General features: G+C 36.7%; 1 protein-coding gene across 2 annotated transcripts in view; it reads right to left on the bottom strand.

The window, feature by feature from the left end:
* Positions 1-2,958: 2,958 nt before the first annotated feature.
* The window catches only part of FGD4 (FYVE, RhoGEF and PH domain containing 4), a 114,077-nt gene continuing 99,026 nt past the window's right edge, over positions 2,959-18,009 (bottom strand). For both annotated transcript variants that reach the window (XM_050895087.1, XM_050895098.1), the window contains 11 exons: positions 17,592-17,748; positions 15,701-15,839; positions 14,707-14,765; positions 13,933-14,079; positions 12,305-12,477; positions 9,432-9,462; positions 9,163-9,258; positions 8,635-8,760; positions 5,989-6,129; positions 4,191-4,331; positions 2,959-4,008 (listed from right to left, as the gene is read on the bottom strand). In XM_050895087.1, the coding sequence (XP_050751044.1) occupies positions 3,751-4,008; positions 4,191-4,331; positions 5,989-6,129; positions 8,635-8,760; positions 9,163-9,258; positions 9,432-9,462; positions 12,305-12,477; positions 13,933-14,079; positions 14,707-14,765; positions 15,701-15,839; positions 17,592-17,748 (1,468 nt within the window). In that variant the 3' untranslated portion in view covers positions 2,959-3,750. The remainder of the gene's footprint in view (positions 4,009-4,190; positions 4,332-5,988; positions 6,130-8,634; positions 8,761-9,162; positions 9,259-9,431; positions 9,463-12,304; positions 12,478-13,932; positions 14,080-14,706; positions 14,766-15,700; positions 15,840-17,591; positions 17,749-18,009) is intronic.

Raw genomic sequence — 18,009 nt, 5'->3', positions numbered from 1 at the left:
ATATTCTACTCGAAATAGAAGAGAATGTTTTGCATTCTCAATAACTATTTTGCACATAAAAATTAAATACATTTTGGAATAAACAAAACTACTCAGTGTAAAGGGATTTGAAAGTACTAGATTTTACTAGAAACTATAGATTTTACAGCAGCTTTTCAGCCAAGCAGGAGTACCTGATACCAGAAAACAATTTGTAGAGGGTCTGGAAGAATGGTGCAGACATGCAGATGTCATGATACACTATTTTTCCATGATAGGGGAAAAATATTAAGTCATTTTGCAAAACACACTGTTATGTTCCAAGCATATTAATCATAAAATTAAGCCATTGTTCTGGTTGAACACAGATAAAACCGCACAAAATAACTTTTGATCTGCTTTAAATTGCACAGAAGACTGATCACTTTTAAAGTGAGAAACAAGCATTTCTTGAAGACAAGAATCGCAAAGCTTAAATAATTCAGCAGAGCCATTCACATGCTTTCATGTTTTATGAATGAATGCTCAGTTATAGTTTATTCCTTACACACACAGCTTTATGTTAATAAATTTAATGCCCTTTTTTTTCTTTAAAGAATTTAACAGCTGAAGTGGGAACAGCCTAGACCTTGTTAGAATGATGGTTTTAATTTGACTGCTTTGGTCATGATACTTAAGCGACAGCAGTTACTACTTTGAATTTGTTCCTCTACAGTCATAATTTACAATTTAATGTTAAAATTTTGGATGCTGTAGGAGGGCTTGTCTGTGGAGAATGGAGTAAAACAGTTAGGGTGGTTAAATCTAGGAGCAACTTCTCCATCTTCTGATCTCCTTTAATATTGGTGGTACATACTTTTCCTACAAAATACACACAGAACCATACATTTGAGTGCCAAGACATTCTGACCCGGAAGAGAACAATTCTGACCAAGCAACTGATTATGAGAACATGAAATAGGTTTCACCAGAGTAAATAAAATATCCTGTGCTATATAAACTTTAATGGCTGAGAGCAAACATGAGGCTAACATCCAAATAAATAACTCCCAGTGCTAACTTCGTTTCAAATTGTTTATGCCCAAATGCAGGGCTTTCTCTGGGAGATGCTGAAACCATTCAAGCAGCTTCAGCTACTCTATACCACTGTAACAATAAGGCAGCCCAAAAATTGCTGCTTCTAATCATTTCCCTAATCATTTAGCTGGAATAGGTCTTCCTACTCGGCTCAGAATTAAGTTTGCAGGAGCTTAGAAAACAGAATGTACTACATGATTACAGTCATGCCATGATACTCGTTTCAGTATAGCTCAGTCCATCTTATCTGGGGACTCCTTTAAGGCAACTTCTCCCCTTACACTCAACAACTTGAACATGGGAAACAATGTTTTTATGCATTGGGATGTGGTAAGATGACTCTCCAGATCCCACAATTGCACTTGAGACTCTTCTAGAAGATACCCACTCTCAGGAGATGACCATGAAAGAAAGTTAGCCACGGAGAGTTCTTCTTGCTTACCTGAATGTTCCCCCACATCCCTTGCCAAGGTACACACAAGATGATGCATACTACCTAGGGAGACCTAGGCGAAGATTTGATGGTACTCACCAACGTGAATCAAAATGGGCTTGAGCTGCCCATAACTAAAGCTAAACCCAGCTGACAGTAGAAGTAACTTAAAATCTCTTGGAAAATTACAGAATAGCTTGCCCATCAGATAAAAGTAATACTATGGTTATGCGCAGAATAATCTGGACACATGGAGCACCCAAGGAAGAATTCAGAATTGACATGGACAAAGTCAGCTGTAGAGTTAGTACTCTACAATGCCATGTCCTGATAATTACTACCACTGGTGTAAAGCTTTGAAGTCTAAAGGCCATGGTAGATTTTGGATTTGTGCAGGTGAGAGCAAAATCCAGCCCACTAACATTAAGTTGCATGACATTCTTCTTACCAAAGAACAGTAGAAGCTGTGTACTCATGTACGCTTGACACTAAAAACAGAGGTTACTTTAACAATCCCTTGTTAAATGCGAAATTAATATCTTTTTTTCTGCCCCTATAGTGTCACAGAAAGAGTAAAGTGGGAGTTCAGTGAATACTTAGTTTGGAAATCTCATTATAAAAAAGCAACAATTTAAATCTGCCCTCGTGTTACTAACAAAACTGGACTTGAACCTGAGCTCTTAAGCTTGACATGATTTAAAACACAGATTGCAGTTATATTGAGAAGTAAGATTCCTGAATGTTCTTATGACAAGTTGATTGTAGAAGTTACATATTCTCCGTCCTTTGAGGGGTCAGAAAAGGAAAGATAGCAATGATTTTAACTGTCTACTTGATAGTCAATCACTACCTCTGAATTTGTCGTATTTCATCCATGGATGTTACAGTGAAAATTTTAGGGAGGTCATTTGCCTCTATGTATAAAAACCCTAATAGGAATGGAAGTTCATAAGGGACTTAATACTGTAAAGCCAACAACTCCTTATTCCCATAAGCAGAATGCAAATAATGTCAGTTAATGCAACTTGAGATTTGCAGGCTCAGACCTCATACTAAATTTGTATAAAGCAGGCTCCACTTTACAACAATAATCCTTGGAAATTGTTGTCATAAATATTATAGTATCTAATCTTCTGCAAAAATTAAAAGATTTCAGTTCAAAGTGTTCTTTTGTTCCAATAACCATAATAGCAAAAATACACATTCCCAGGAGGCTGCTAGAATCTATTGCTTTTCTCAAACCACATACTGCATTTGAGTCATGAACTACTGCACTCTTAAAAGATAACAGTGATAGGACACCGAAGAAAAGCAACTACTCTTTTAAACACAACTGGAACTTATTTGTCCATCGCATGCCACTTACATTACTGCTATTTTTTTTAATGCATAAAAATATCAAGATCATTAAATGTCAGCTATTAAAACAAATCACTGAACAGTATTTGTTAATTTAGGACTGTGTTTAATTTCAAATAGAAAACATGCTTTTTAAATAAATTATTCACTAATAGGAACCCAGTATCATGAAATCAAAGCAAAAATCAAGTATTGTACATTTTTAATACTGTACATATATTATATATTGTTTTCTCATATTTTAGGTATTCATTTCTAGATTGAAAATCATTAAGATTGTTTCCTTGATAAATTGAAACTTTAAAAGCCAATATACCTGTGAAAGCAATTTGCATTAATTAAAAAGAGACAAGTGAATACAACATATGTACAGATCTGTGGAATTCAATCTAAAAACTACATACATTAAGCCAAACTGTCCCTGCATATTTAACTACAGATCTATTTTGGCAATGTAGAGGTATATCTTTTATCCTGTTGCGAGTCCTAACATGTAAGTAGGAAGCTTCAATATTTGCATTCTTAATGAAAGTAGCAAACGTTAAACTGAAGAGCAACTGGATTTTCAAAAAAATTTGCATCACAACAAACAAGTAGTACAGTAAAGTTAGTAAGTATTTTCAATAGCATTCACATTTTTTTAAAAAGTCTCTGAAATGGACCTGTACATCACTTTTATTGACAGAACATAAATATAAGAAAAAGATCCCTAAAAAGACCAGAATTTTTCCCAAACATAAAGTGCTAAGATGTGTACGGTAGTAAGAAGTTTCTCTTTTTTTTTTAATTTTTATTTTCTTTTTTTTCTTTTTTTTTTCCTTGATTGAGCAAAGAAAGGTTAACACAAAGGCTAACCACAAATTCAACTGAAATCTTTAAAAAATACCATGTGTTCTTGAGCTTCAGCATTCAGATGTTTTAGAAGATTCAGGTTGCTCTTCTAAATTCACTTGCAGTTCATTTTGACATTCTGGCGTCTCACCTTTGACAGCTAAATGGATAACTTTTAGCCATTTCTGTTTTAGTTCCTCATTGTCTGCAGCAAAACTGTGCACAGACTTAGACTGGGTCAGTTTGAAGCTGTGCGGGAGGTCAGCACTTCTTGGAGTGTCATCTACTGTATAGCCCAGAAGTGGAATTGTAGCCAGAGCTTTAACATCCTAAGAAGAAGAAGTTCTTGATTAAGAACAGCCAACTAATCTACCCACTACCTCTCGTTTAGTACTAAACAGGTTGGTGAAAACACTTGGGTCTTTCCTCCATTCCCAAGCTGTTTGACTTCTCTTCCTGAGATGTCAGTGACAATAATTACTAAAATCTTTTCCACTTTCTCTGCACATACCTGTGGAGCACCATACATGTACAGCACAAGAGCTTCCTGTTTAGGTATAACACACCATGCTTTCTGCCAGGGCTTTGATTTTTCCATGTACTGAAGAAAGCTACATATGACACTATTTCCAGAGACTTCCGCAGATTCAATCTAGGAGATAGTATAAAGCATAAAAAGGAAAATAAACTTTCCTTAAATAAAGACTAAAACCATACAGAACAGAAGAGCAGAAATTCATCACCATCCATATCAAATCTTGGCTAGCATCTGCAAAAGAGCTTGAGCAAATACCCAAATAAGATCATGAAGGACTGGATTTATGGAGAATATTTATATACTACATACATACAATCACAACGTGTACTCCCTTCACATGTGTAATCTGTTCCTTCTTTCATCAATAATTTTGGATTATACACTGCTAGATCACTCTAAATTTCATTTTGCCACCACAGCTAGCCTTTCTCTGTATCTTAGTATCTACAACAATATCTGATTTCTAAAATAACATCATGTTAGGCATTGAAGTGCTACTAACTATCCACTATGACAACTACTCTATTTTGGCAGTCAAAATATTATGACAGGTCAGATGCACACACATTTCTAAGAATAATGTAAGACTGCAAGCACTAATCCTAGAGAAAAGATTAGGTGAATTGCTTAAAATTTGAAGAGAGAGTGACATGCTACTCAGGTTAAATAGTGATCCTGAGAAGATCAGAAAGAACACAAAATGATTATGTGTTAAAATGTCCTCGCATCAGTGTTTTTCCTCTCTCAGTAGTGCTGCTGTCTGGATGCTGCAACATGGTACCAACCACTCTGTTGTCATGAGATCCAGCATGCAGACAGGCATTTCTAAGAGACTCTATAGCTCCTTCAGCTACCTTAAAAGAGCCATCATGCCAAGAAACAGCAGTCCCTTGACTATAAGGTAAGCTAGTGGAGTTCTGTGCTCCTTACTCTTTCTCATTGAAGAGAGTGTAGTCAAGTGTAGTCAAGCCAACATGGATTAAGAACTGTATGTGGAATTACAGCCTGTATCTTTTTTTTGCCTTCTCTTTCTGTTGGTATTTAGCTCAAGGGTCAATCCTTCTCTACTACATCCCAGGAGAAATATATGTCTTGACAAAGTTAGGATGATATTTCTCTAATATATGTCAGGCGTTTTAAAGGGGCCTATAAAGGGGGATTTAAGAAATGTGAAGGTTAATTGCAATTCTAAGATGCCTATTTCTCCCCCTGATCATAAGAGAAACATGGTTCTTTATTGCCTGATTGAGACCTTGAATTTTTAGATGTCAAAAGCTAAGAGCAACTTGATGACTTAAAGGTACATCGTATACACTGATCAAAACAGTATCTTGCTACTTAGACTCTGAATAGCAAAATTCTCCCCCACTCCCCTCTCCTCTATCCCCAGTTCTTTCAGCTTGGGTATATGTTTTCAGGAATCATTGTAGCAGCAGTGGGTTTTGTTGCTACGACAGCTTAAGTGCAGAAGAAGAAAACTGAAGATTTATAAGGAAAGGTAATGTTTTATCACATTAGCTGATGTAACTGGAAAGAAGCAAACAAGCTCTAAGATTCATCAATCCCCCTTTAAAAAAAGTTGTAAGAAACAAAGTAGTATTGTGAAAGATCAATGGTGAAAACCAAAATCTATTGGATAGGATGCATTTGGTCCACATACTTTTTATTTCTCAAACAAAAAATAGCCCTGCAAGAATGCTACCATTTTTCACCTACTGATGAGCCTAAACTGTTTGCAACTATGCACATATAGTATTTTTAAATGACATACCTCCAAGATGCCCTTCTTCTTCTTTTCTTCACTATCTGTACAACCAGTTATAACATGATAGCAGTCCTTACAGACTTTGTTCAATTTATTGCCATCATATTCGAGATGTGCCTTGTAATCAGAACATTTCCAGCAAACCACCTTAGAAACAAGAGATAACATACATATAAAATTTAAGTATTTATAAAACCTTATGAAAACAGAATTTAATTAAAAATTAGTATTATTTTATCTACATAGTAATATATTGTTTAGTTATACAGAACAATAAAGATAATGCCTTTATGACATGTCAACAATAACTTAATTGAAAATAAGGATTTTCCAAAATTGTGCCACTGCTTCTTAACTACAAATGCTTTTTACTATTTACCTGGTGGAACTTTGTAGTTAGCATAAAATCACATTAGGCTTTCAATTATATCTGTAGGTTAAAGTTAGGAATAGAATCAGAATATAGCACAAGCCATGCTGCAGGAAGAAAATCCTCGAGTTCCTTTAGATGCCAACCTGAAAAGGTACATTTACCATTTTTTCTACATAACCTCAGAAATGTAGAACTGAGATGCACTTTTAATGATAAAAAAATTTAATAAAATCAGAAATGGCTAATTTTTTAACCTGCTAATAAATATTAAATTTACAGTTTTAGAATCTGTTCATAAGTACACAGAATAAATAAGCCAACATCACACTGATTTTTCTTTTCACAATATAGATATCTATATATAACTGAAATACAAGAGAGATCTGAGATAAGTTCTTTCATTAGAAATGTTTTTCCACAGAAATGTTCTTTCAGGTGAAAAAGATGCCCTGCATAAAAAATATGAGTGTAGTTATTTCAAGAAAGCAAGGTAGACAAATGGACTCGAACCACTCAAACACCTGAACAAAATTTTATTGTGGACCAGGGCTCTGCAGTACTAATCTAGATCACTACCTTCAACTAGTATCTCCAGAGAATACTAGTTAAGTATTCCCAATTAGTCACTGCTGGAAAGACACCATCACTGACCCAAATTAATTCCCATGAAAAAATGTTTTAAAATTAAAGTGCTAGGAGATGTGATAGAACTACAATAGAGGGAAGTAGTTAGGAGTCTAAACAAAAGGGGGAATAAAAAGGAAGGATGTGATCTTAAGATTGACAGGGGAGCTTTGAGACAGAATGATCTGGAAAAAAAACCCAGATGACAACTGCATAATCAATAATTCAGAGATTCTGAAAAAGTCTCTAGTGTTCCACAAAGCACAAAAGTAGCGCTGTGAATACAGTAAGCCTTCATATCACATAAAAACATCAGAAAGAAATCATACAAGATAACTTGTAAGACAAAAATTAAACCTTGGGCTTGCACTACCACCTGCTGGAGAAAGGCAGAGCTGCTGAACTGCAAGAAAAGAAAGCACAGTATGTTTGCTCATCTTTTATTAATTTCTGAAAACTCTCAAGTCATACTACTATTTCGTAGTCATCTTAAAATGGCATACATGTGCTAGGTTTGGCTAGGATAAAGTTAATTTTCTTCATAGTAGCTAGCATGGGCTATGTTTTGGATTTGTGCTGAAAACAGTGCTGATAACACAGGGATGTTTTTGTTACTGCTGAGCAGTGCTTACACAGAGTCAAGGCCTTTTCTGCTTCTCACACCACCCCACCAGCGAGGAGGCTGGGGGTGCACAAGAAGTTCAGAGGGGACACAGCCAGGACAGCTGACCCCAACTGACCAAAGGGATATTCCATACCATAGGACATCATGCTCAGCATATAAAGCTGGGGGAAGAAGAAAGAAGGACGTTTGGAGTGATGGCATTTGTCTTCCCAAGTAACTGTTATGCATGATGTAGCCCTGCTTTCCTGGAGATGGCTGAACACCTGCCTGCCGCTGGGAAGTGGTGAATGAATTCCTTGTTTTGCTTTGCTTGCATGCACAGCTTTTGCTCTACTTATTAAACTGTCTTTATCTCAACTCACAAGTTTTTTCACTTTCACTCTTCTGATTCTCTCCCCCATCCCACGGGGGGAGAGGAGCGAGCGAGCGGCTGTGTGGTGCTTAGTTGCCGGCTCGGGTTAAACCACGACAATACGTTACTGTAGCACCATACATGGAAAGCAGCAGTAATACCCTCTCCCCTTCCTAACCTTCTCTCCTTCCCTGACGCTTCATGCATGTTCACACAGTTACACATGGAACGCAGCTGGGAACAGCTCCAAGTTAACCCATTGAAAAAGTTTTAACTGCAAGTCTTCGTGGTCTTCTTGCAAAGAGGAGAGAGAAGGTAGCAGAATGGCAAAAGGAGGCAGCCAGTACTGCCAGGAATAACGCTGGCTTATGCCAGTTTAATGTGGTCTTGAAACTTGAGATCAGTGGAGGCCACTCAGGAGTAACAGTGTAGTATGTCCAGGGGCTTGGGACATTTTACACAAATGTGCATCTTCCTCTGCTATAAATTACTTCCAAATTTACCATGACAACTAAAGCAGACAGAGGATCCTTTGTGGTATGCTATTACACAGCTTCTGCTTTCAGCCACAAGCACAGCAACAAACTCTGCAGCATAACAAGCAGCCACCAGAAGTAGGTGCTTAGACCTGTTCCCCAGCCTCCTCACCAGCTACAGCAGCTAGGGTTTTGCACTTACATGTCCACACGCTCGGCAGTGGTGCCTTCTCCTTGTCAGTGCATTAAAGGGCTCCTTGCATTTCATGCACATGGTTACTTCGTTATCTCGTATCCACCTCGGTGCTCTCTTCCCAAGCTCTGCGTTCTGAAGGGGGGCAGGGGGAGGATGGGCGAATAAAAAAAGCCAGTATAAAAAGTTGCGCAGTACTTTAAATAGAGAAAATAATTATTCTCTTCCTCTAGAAAGGAAATGGCAAAACACAGCTCAAGATGCATTTTGAAATCTATACAAGAAATAACAAAGAACCCAGTTAAAAATCATTATGCGTCACTGAAAGGGCACTTTGTTGTGCATTTCAAGAAAAAAAGAGGCTTGTTTATAAGATTTGGCATTATGAAGAAAAACAATTACCAACAAGATGACTACTTTGTAATTCCTCTGCTATAAGAATTATGAGCTTGAAAACAAAGTTTCTGCCAAACTTTTTCTATTATTGAAGAACAAAATGGGTACTAAGAAGGGTACAAAGGTATAACAGAAACTTACAGAAACCTCAACAGGCATGTCTTCATATTCTTTAGCAATAGCATTTCTGAAAGTTTCATTCCTCTGCTGAAAAGCTTCTATAGTATTCTGAAGTGCCTAAGGAAACAATGGAGAAATTCCTCAAACATATTACATTTAAAACAGACTCTCTGCATTCTGACCTGTTATTGATTAGCAGAGGGAAGCTACGGCCAGAAAATATGAATATTACTTTTTTGATTGCTTCAGTGAAAAAGTGTTTAGAAAATAAAGAATGTAGATGAATTTACCTTTATCCATTCTTCCTTATCTTGTTCAGAACTAAAAGAAATATTTGACACATTAGTCCAAAACTAGTTCAGGAAACATTATCCCACTATCAACAACTTCTTGCAAAAGCCAAGCTTCTGAAGTAATTCTCAGGAATTTAAATTTAAACAATACTAATTGTTGACTGTCCAACTTTAAAAAAAAGACCAAACCAGAAAACAAAAGCAGATTTCAGGCTTCACAAGTTTGCAACCACTAAGCAGTGAATTCAAGTTGAAAGACAAATATAAATGCATTTAAAAGTAGTAATAGTATTTGCATTATTAGACTTTTTTCTTCTTCTTTTTTTTTTTTTTTTTTGAGAACAGGATAGAGAGGAAAAGAGGACAATGCAAAGTTTAGGTGTAGGTTGTTTTTTCTTCTTTCATTTCAGGCACTACTAAGTTCACATACTAACACACATTTCTCCTGTGTATCTCTTAAATCTTCCTCCCTCCCCAACAAAAGTAATTTCCTTAATGCTTTTTTGTTGTTGCTGTTGTTTAAACTTGTCTACAGTGGCAAGAAGAGTATCCATTTAAAAAAAAGGAAAAATGTCTTTTAATATTATAAACCAAACAGCAGCAATTTCCCTTTTATGCATTAAAGCAGATACAGATGACTTAACAGTAAGTACAGATGAGATATACAGACAAGACAGAGATTAGAGAGGAAGCATATTCAACTCTGATCTTGTACGACAGCCTTGTCTTTAAAATGTATCAGCAGGACTTTGACATTTAAACCTTTGGAAAAGCATCTTATATCACAAGTAATAGTACTATTAGAAACTACTGGCTAGTGCTAGTAATGAAAACAGTTTATCTGCAAACTTTAAGTCAGAAAAATGAGAATTAACACCACAGTATATCTGGTTCTTTGAAAGTGGCCTCCTCCTTGGATAATGATGTGGAAAAAAAACCTCTTGTACCCATGCAATATCAGCCATGCAAAATTTTATTTTTCTATGGATTGCTAAGAAGGACGTGAAAGACAGCTTTTACAACATCTCAATAAAAATGGCTCCTCACATGATGTTTTGCAGTATTAGTACAACTTTTAAGCAAGCAGAATCCTAAATAAGTGTTTCCCCATGCGGTCTACCATCTGCATACGAGGCAGAAGAAACCTGTCTAAACAGCCAAAATAATTCTCCCTACCTGCTTACATTAAAAAACAAAAAAGCTGAGCTATTAAATGTCATACCAGATCAGCAAACTCTCAAAGAAATAATCTACCAGCTGTTTAAAACCAGTGATTGAAATGTACTCAAATAGTATTCTCAAAAATAAACAGAAGCCTACTAGTAAAGAAAACCCCAAGGGTAAATTAAACATTACAACACTGTTAATACGAGCTCATGAATTAAGGACATTAAAGTATAGGGTATATACAATACTCATACATTAATCAAGATTATTCTAATATAATTGAATAAGATCTCATTTGGTACTTACTCCTTCACAATTTTGTACAGACTTAGTGCATTCTAAAAACGTTCTTAAAACAAAACATGAAAACATGTTCTTCCCACACCTAAAATAAACTAATGCAACAAACTTTTAATTACTGATAATTCGGGAAAGTTGGCAAAATAAACTCACTTTGTTGCAGCATTTTTCTTCCAATTAAAAAGTACTTCACAAACGGTACAGCAAGATGCCATCTTTCACCATTGAAATGGATGTATGGTATAACAACTTGCCAAATACTTAGCAAGGCATCATACAGCAATTTATAGCAGATGTGATTGATAGCCAAAAACATGCCCCAAAAGTCTTGCAGAGCTTAGTGGAAAGCTTTTTGCTGTCATTTTTCAAAGTATATATTTAACTTCAAATTCAGTGATAGTGTAGGTAAATTTCTATATGCTGTTATATTTCTATATTCACTGCTGTTACTCTCATTAAATATTACAAGTTTTTTTCCCCACAAAGGAAAGCAGCTTGCAAGCTTGTTTGCTAGCAAGCTATGATTTGTCCCCAAATACATGGTGTCAACAGAGAACTGTATCCACCACAGACATCCTCCTGCTTATTTAATCCTCGCCTCTCTGCAATGAAATCCTGACTGCTAAGAACAGGATCTTTAAGCAGGTCCAAAAGGAGAGGTGGAGCACCCTACTTCAGTTGAAGTGGGGCAGTCTAGACAGGGAAGGTTTAGTCTAGGCAATGCAAAAAGCAGCAATGGGAAAGTAACCCAGCAAGAGGAGGATACAAGGACTAATAAGGAAAGCAGAAAAGTGCCAGTCAGAAGAGTGCAATTGGAGGAAAAGGACCCAAGAACTAAAAGGAGAACTTGCCTTCCAAGGTGAGGCTGATACCTGGGACCGGAGGAAAACAAGTAGACTGGAAACAGGCGTGAGGAATGGAGGAAAGCAGGTGCCCATCTACCACTGTAGAAAACTATGTTCTGTGGACATAAACCCACTGGGGTGGAGAGTTTTGTTGGGTGGACGTGCCCTGAGGTGAACAGACTCATTTGTACCAAGGTGGCTCAGGTACCAGAGGCAGCAGCACTGCCCAGAGATTAACACGCTCAGTGTCCCAAAACACTTAAGTCAGACAGATTGCCTTTGCATCAGTTAGGTATGCTGCTTTCAATTTTCCAGCCAGTCCATTCACAGCTATCTTAGGTATTTCTGCAAAGTAAGGCAATGCACTATACATTGTAGATGCATCTTCTACTCCAAGAGACTCTTACACTGACAATTTATGATTTTTGGCAGCCTAGGCTATTTTCAAAACACTGATATTAAGATGAAGCCCACTGCACCTTTCTCCAAATCTATTAGTCCACTCTTTTGCGGGTATATAACTAATCCTCCAAAAAACTAGATAAAAAGACTGCTTACCTGGCCTGCAACTCCAGTGTTCGCTCTTTTCCAGACACTTGAAAAGTGTGTGGATATTCTTCATTATGAGTTTCTATAATCTTCATACCATCTATGCCAACTCTGGTTCGAACTGAGAACTTTGATCCTACCAGGCTGAATTTGGGGACGCAGTAGAGCAACATATTGTTAAACTGGGGAAAAAATAAACACATGGCTTTGCATTAACAAAAACACAGATGCAGCCACAGTTTCTACTGAGAGCTGGACAACATTGCAAAGCTAGACTTACTGGGTGAGAAAGCAGGTTCTTTCCTGCTCAGTTGATATACAAGAAGACCAAAGCTCTAATGCAAAACAACTGCTTTTTCTTATTTGTTTAGAAATAAGATTAAAGGACAGCTTCAGTGGATATAAGAATAATTGCTCTGTATATGCAGCAGTCTTCATAGCATTTATTATCAACTATACTCAGACTGGATATTTTATACCACTGTAAACCTTTTGTTAGAAAAACCCATTCTTATGTCCCAGTTCCGCAAAACCTGCTCTAAACTGCAGAATAAGAACTCTTTTCTTCAGTGCATACATTTGTATTTACCCTGTACCAACACCATTTGGTTTTGTAGAAGTTGTAACTAATATTATTTGAGGACATTACTTGTCTTTTCTCCAAGACAGAAGAACATTTCTTAGAGGTTTTACTCACTGAAACCCTCAATATGACAGGAAAAAAATAATACGTGAGCAGGACAAAGATATATTCCTTTATTAAAGATTAGAACTTTAAATAATGTTTAAATGTCTAAAGCCCCAGCCTAGAAGCACAGTTATTAAATCAGATCTATAGTGTTTCATTTTCTCACATTTTTCTCAAAATGAATTATTAAAAAGAGAAACTCACTTCAGTTAAATCCTATTTCATAGAAACCCTGTCTAGCCTATTGCCTAGTCTGTATCACAGATACAGCACATTTGAACTTGTCACCTCTCATATGAAGTGCACATCGTTTTAATTAGCTGTCCAGCCCCATTTGAGGTCTTACTATTCAATGATTTCTCCTTTTGTTTGAAGCACAGATAAGCAGGAGTTGTGCCTCAACAACCTGTTACTGGTCTTTATTAACCAGAAGACATGCAATGCCAGAGGCCCATAAGCAAAAACGTATTAGCAATTTTTAATGCATGGGAAGCAATGAACTACATCAAACCTTTTCCAAGGGAGTTGTAAGGGAGCATGGCTGTAGTTTGTTAGTTCCAAGACAGGACACAGGCACCTGACAGGAGGATGACCTGCCATGATAACAAGCTCCCACAGGGCCATGAGACTTACTGGGACCCCAACGCACACAATCGATCAGGACTAAAATCCTGAGCTTTTGCATTTCAGTTTCATGAGAATGTCAAAGTTCTCGTGCTCTAGGACCTGCATTTATAATCAGCAGCCACTTACTTAAAACTGAGTTGCTGGACATTGGTTCCATTTCTTTAAAACCATGTATTCTGTTCTAAATGGTGTTTTCTTATGCTCTGATATCACTAGAGGAAAGGCACTGACATCAGCTAGAAGAGGATTTCCCTCTCTCTTTGGTAGTTCAAGTCTAGAAAGGTATACAGCCACTCCTGCAAACACAGGCCACCACACTTACTAGGAAAAGATACCGTTCTTGAGCAGATGTATTGCGAGCAGCGAGTTTAAGGATCTGTCCTTCTTTTATCAGTTCATTTGAAGGGTTCACAATGTCTTCCTCTTCTCCCAGCATCTCATATATCTCTAACAATTTCTTTAGATTCTCCTTTAGAGTGAAAATACAGTTATAATTAAAAGCACAGATCTTTAAGCATGTTTAAATGAAATGATGGGAGCTTGCGTAAGTCTGGAGAATGTTAGCTTTGAAAAACACATATATATACCCGGTATGTATGGTCAGCCATACAGACTGATTAACTTAGCTGATACAGTAACAAGTACTTTTAGAAATATTATCTCCTTGGGAATTTTAAAAATGCAGTTATAGATACAGCCTGCATTATTTCTTGTCCAAAATATCTCACATACTTAATGAAGTACCGATCATGCCAGCTCGATATGGTAGAGAAACAGTAACTACTCTTTACAAACATTATCCTTCCACTGACAGAAACAGATGAAACAGGGGTTAGAGTCCAGCGTAGCATCAGCTGTTTGAGCCAGGAGAGGAACCCAGTCTGTCCCATTTTCCACTCGAGAGAATTAGGTGCAATGACAGATTTTGTCTATCATTGCCAGGAGCTGTATAAATACATGAAGTAGGAGCAATCACTTGGACCCAAGAAACCCATTTTTGCCATTTTAGGGAAGACTTGCAATTCACACTCCTACCCTCGCTAAATACTCAAACATAATATATTAAAAAGGGAACAGGAAAACAAAGATCATTTACCATTTTTCTTATTGCACTATTTGAGTGACTTGCTGCAGTGGATATAATTTCCAGGGATTCTAAACAGAAGAAGAAGAAAAAAGTAAAACCCAAAAGCTGCATTTTTATATATTTATATAGTACATGGAAAAAAATGGATTATTATACAAAATTGTATGTAATTTTTATGTAAATTAGACACTACAATAAATTTCTCAAATTATCAATAAAAAGTAACCAAGGTGAAGTGGAAAGCATGACAAAGTCAGCCACCAAATAGAAATTGTAATCTGGAGACAACAGAAGAGAATTATTGCACGTTACTTTAGAGCTTCAGCACTTAGAATCACGTTTTTTGTGACATGAACAGCCATGGTTCTCTCCTCTCTTTTCTCAAAGTAGTCCAGAATGTCAAACTATATTTTCTTAGTTGAAACAGCTCATATTACAAATATTTACAGTAATAGTACTAACAATGAAGTATTTAAAAAAAATTATCTGGTGAGTAATTTTGAACAATCCATGAAAATATCTTGAACTACTCTTGTGTAAATACAGAGAGGAATAAATTTTAAAATGGGCTGTTCTTTTTCCCTACAGGAGCTTAAAAATACAATAATGAGTCTAACTCCACTTTTTTTTACAAATAAGAGACACACATTCCAAACGAGCATAAAGCAAACCAAAATGCCGACAAAAAACCAAAGAAAAACCACCACAACCCCTGATCATCCACAAAGCAAACAAATCAAAACCTGTGCACTATTCCAAAACTAAAGCAAAACTTATGTGCTCCAGGAGGAATACTAAAGGCTTTACAGTTTTTATATTAACTTCATCCACTATTCAAACAGATTTTTTTCAAAGAATCCTACAACTCCACTGAAGAAATTCTATCATTCTTTTCAGCGGGACTTTGCTTCTTCACTTTATTTTTCCTGAAAATATCTTTAATTTACAGTATTCTCTTACTAATATCTTACTACAGCTCTTTTAATGTCTAGAAGATACTTACTTTCAGCATCTTTCCAGTCTAGAGAATCCTGAGGCAATTTCCTTAGGTAGTCCTTTAGAAGCATCTCGTAGCGTGGAATGCGTTGTACTGGTTCTAGCATGTGATGTTGCAATGTCAAATTTCCACACACTTTTTCTTTCTAAAAAATTGTGAACATACTTCAATGTAGTAGGCAAAAATGTTATTAGGATATAGTAAATAAAAGTTAAAGTAATTATAGTAAATAAAACATAAATAATGTATTTTGAAACATGCATGATAGACCTTCTGAAAGAAAACAGAACCACTTTACTGAACCAAATAATTAAAAATTCTTTCCTAAAAGTAATTGTAAAAAGAGTTTTCTAAGTATCCAGTAGAATTCACAAATAAAAGTCCTACCAAAAAAACCTCCCCAATTCCACTGTATTTTAACTTAGTTTTGTAATAACTCAGACAGAAGAATTACAACTGAATTAATAAGAACAGTTCATGACCACGTATTAGAAAACAATTCTTAAAATATACCTTTATAGCCCATTTTATCTACCTGAGAAGGGAGTGCTTTCTTTGAGTTTCATTCATAACTGTCCTGGTTTCAGCTGGGACAGAGTTAATTTTCTTCTTAGTAGCTGGTACAGTGCTGGGTTTTGGATTTAGTGTGAGAATGATGTTGTTGACACCCTGATGTTTTAGTTGTTGCTAAGTAGTGCTTATCTTAAGCCAAGGATTTTTCAGTTTCCCATGCTCTGCCAGCAAGCAGGTGTGCAAGAAGGTGGGAGGGAGCATGGCCGGGGCAGCTGACCTGAACTAGCCAAAGGGGTATTCCATACCATGGAACGTCATGCCCAGTATATAAACAGGGGGGAGCTGGCTGGGAGGTGCGGATTGTGGCTCGGGCATCGGTCAGCGGGTGGTGAGCGACTGCATTGTGCATCACTTGTCTTTTCTTGGGTGTTTTTTCTTTTTTTTTTTTTTTGTTGTATTCCTTTTCATTACAATTATTCTTATTCTTAGTTAGTAGTGTATTTTGTTTTTACTTTAGTTATTCAACTGTTCTTATCTCAACCCACGAGTTTTACTTTTTTTTCCTTTCCTCCTCCCCACCCCACTGGGAGGGGGGAGGGGGAAGCGGCTGCGTGGTGCTTAGTTGCCAGCTGGGATTAAACCATGACAATAACATAACCCCCCTCAGAAGTGTTTTAAGATGCATATTCATTTCCATAATCTTAGATGCAATTAAATGATTACATTAAAATACACATAGTTGTCTTCCCTGGCTTAGAATCACAAGACCCTATAGAGCAGTAAAATTTAAGCAGAAATACCTTATCCTATTTCTAGCTGCTCAGTCTGCAGAAGACACATACCTGCCAATTCACAGAGAAACCTACAGGGAGCACTAGAGGGTATAAAACGCACCTTTGAAAAGAATGGTGCATTGCTGAACTGTTAAGCTTTCTTTACCTTTTGTGGCTCAGCATTTAGGATTATATACTGACTTCCAAAGGGCAGTGCTCTGCGTAACAGCACTGGTGTGAACCAACACAATACTTATGGATTCAGAGCAAGGATCTGCAGTTGCACTGATAGGTGACTTTATCCTAAAACAGTATTTACTTTTGGTATCTACAACAAAATGTAGTATTTTTTTAGTCTTCTCATGTTTCAGCCTTTACACTTTGGTCCTCCATTTTGCAGTGGAAAGTCTGGATTTGTGTGGGTATTTGTGCACATATGAAGGGAGAAGGAGAAGAAACAGAATGTGGTATGAAGTGGACAAAACCAACAACCCTTAATTCTAAGGGATTTGGTATTTAATTTTCTCTTCAATCCTTTTTTTCACCCACAAAACTATGTATTTTTGTATATGCTTGTATTACTTGGAGATCTACATTATTCTCGCCATTACCTGAATGTCTTGAATAATGAATTTGAATTGAGGTGACCGTTCAGTCCATGTTTTCACCAATTCCATTGCGTTATCAAAATTCTTCACATACTCTCCATACATCTTGAGGAAAGGAGCTAACTTTTGCAGAATATCTCCAATTCTGGGGGTGGTAGTCCTGCAAAGTAAGAGGGCGGAATCTCAGAGCAAACAGGAAAGAAAAAAAGTCATACAAAGTTATAAAATGGTTTCAAGCGTTTAATAGAGAATCCTTCTGTTTGGGATCACCTCACATAGAGTTCCAACGTAACCATTAAAACTGACCAGAATTAACATAGAAAGAGTGCTTGTATCCTCTTTGATGATGTATAAGCATTATAGGTCATGTAGAGCGCTAAAGAAATGCTATCTATAATGAAAAACTTGAAAGGTTTTGTTT

Source organism: Gymnogyps californianus, chromosome 1 (genome assembly GCF_018139145.2).
Source record: "Gymnogyps californianus isolate 813 chromosome 1, ASM1813914v2, whole genome shotgun sequence".
In the NCBI taxonomy this organism is placed as follows: domain Eukaryota; kingdom Metazoa; phylum Chordata; class Aves; order Accipitriformes; family Cathartidae; genus Gymnogyps; species Gymnogyps californianus.
Note: the sequence above shows the minus strand (reverse complement) of the source record. Positions and strands in the feature narration are given on the sequence as shown.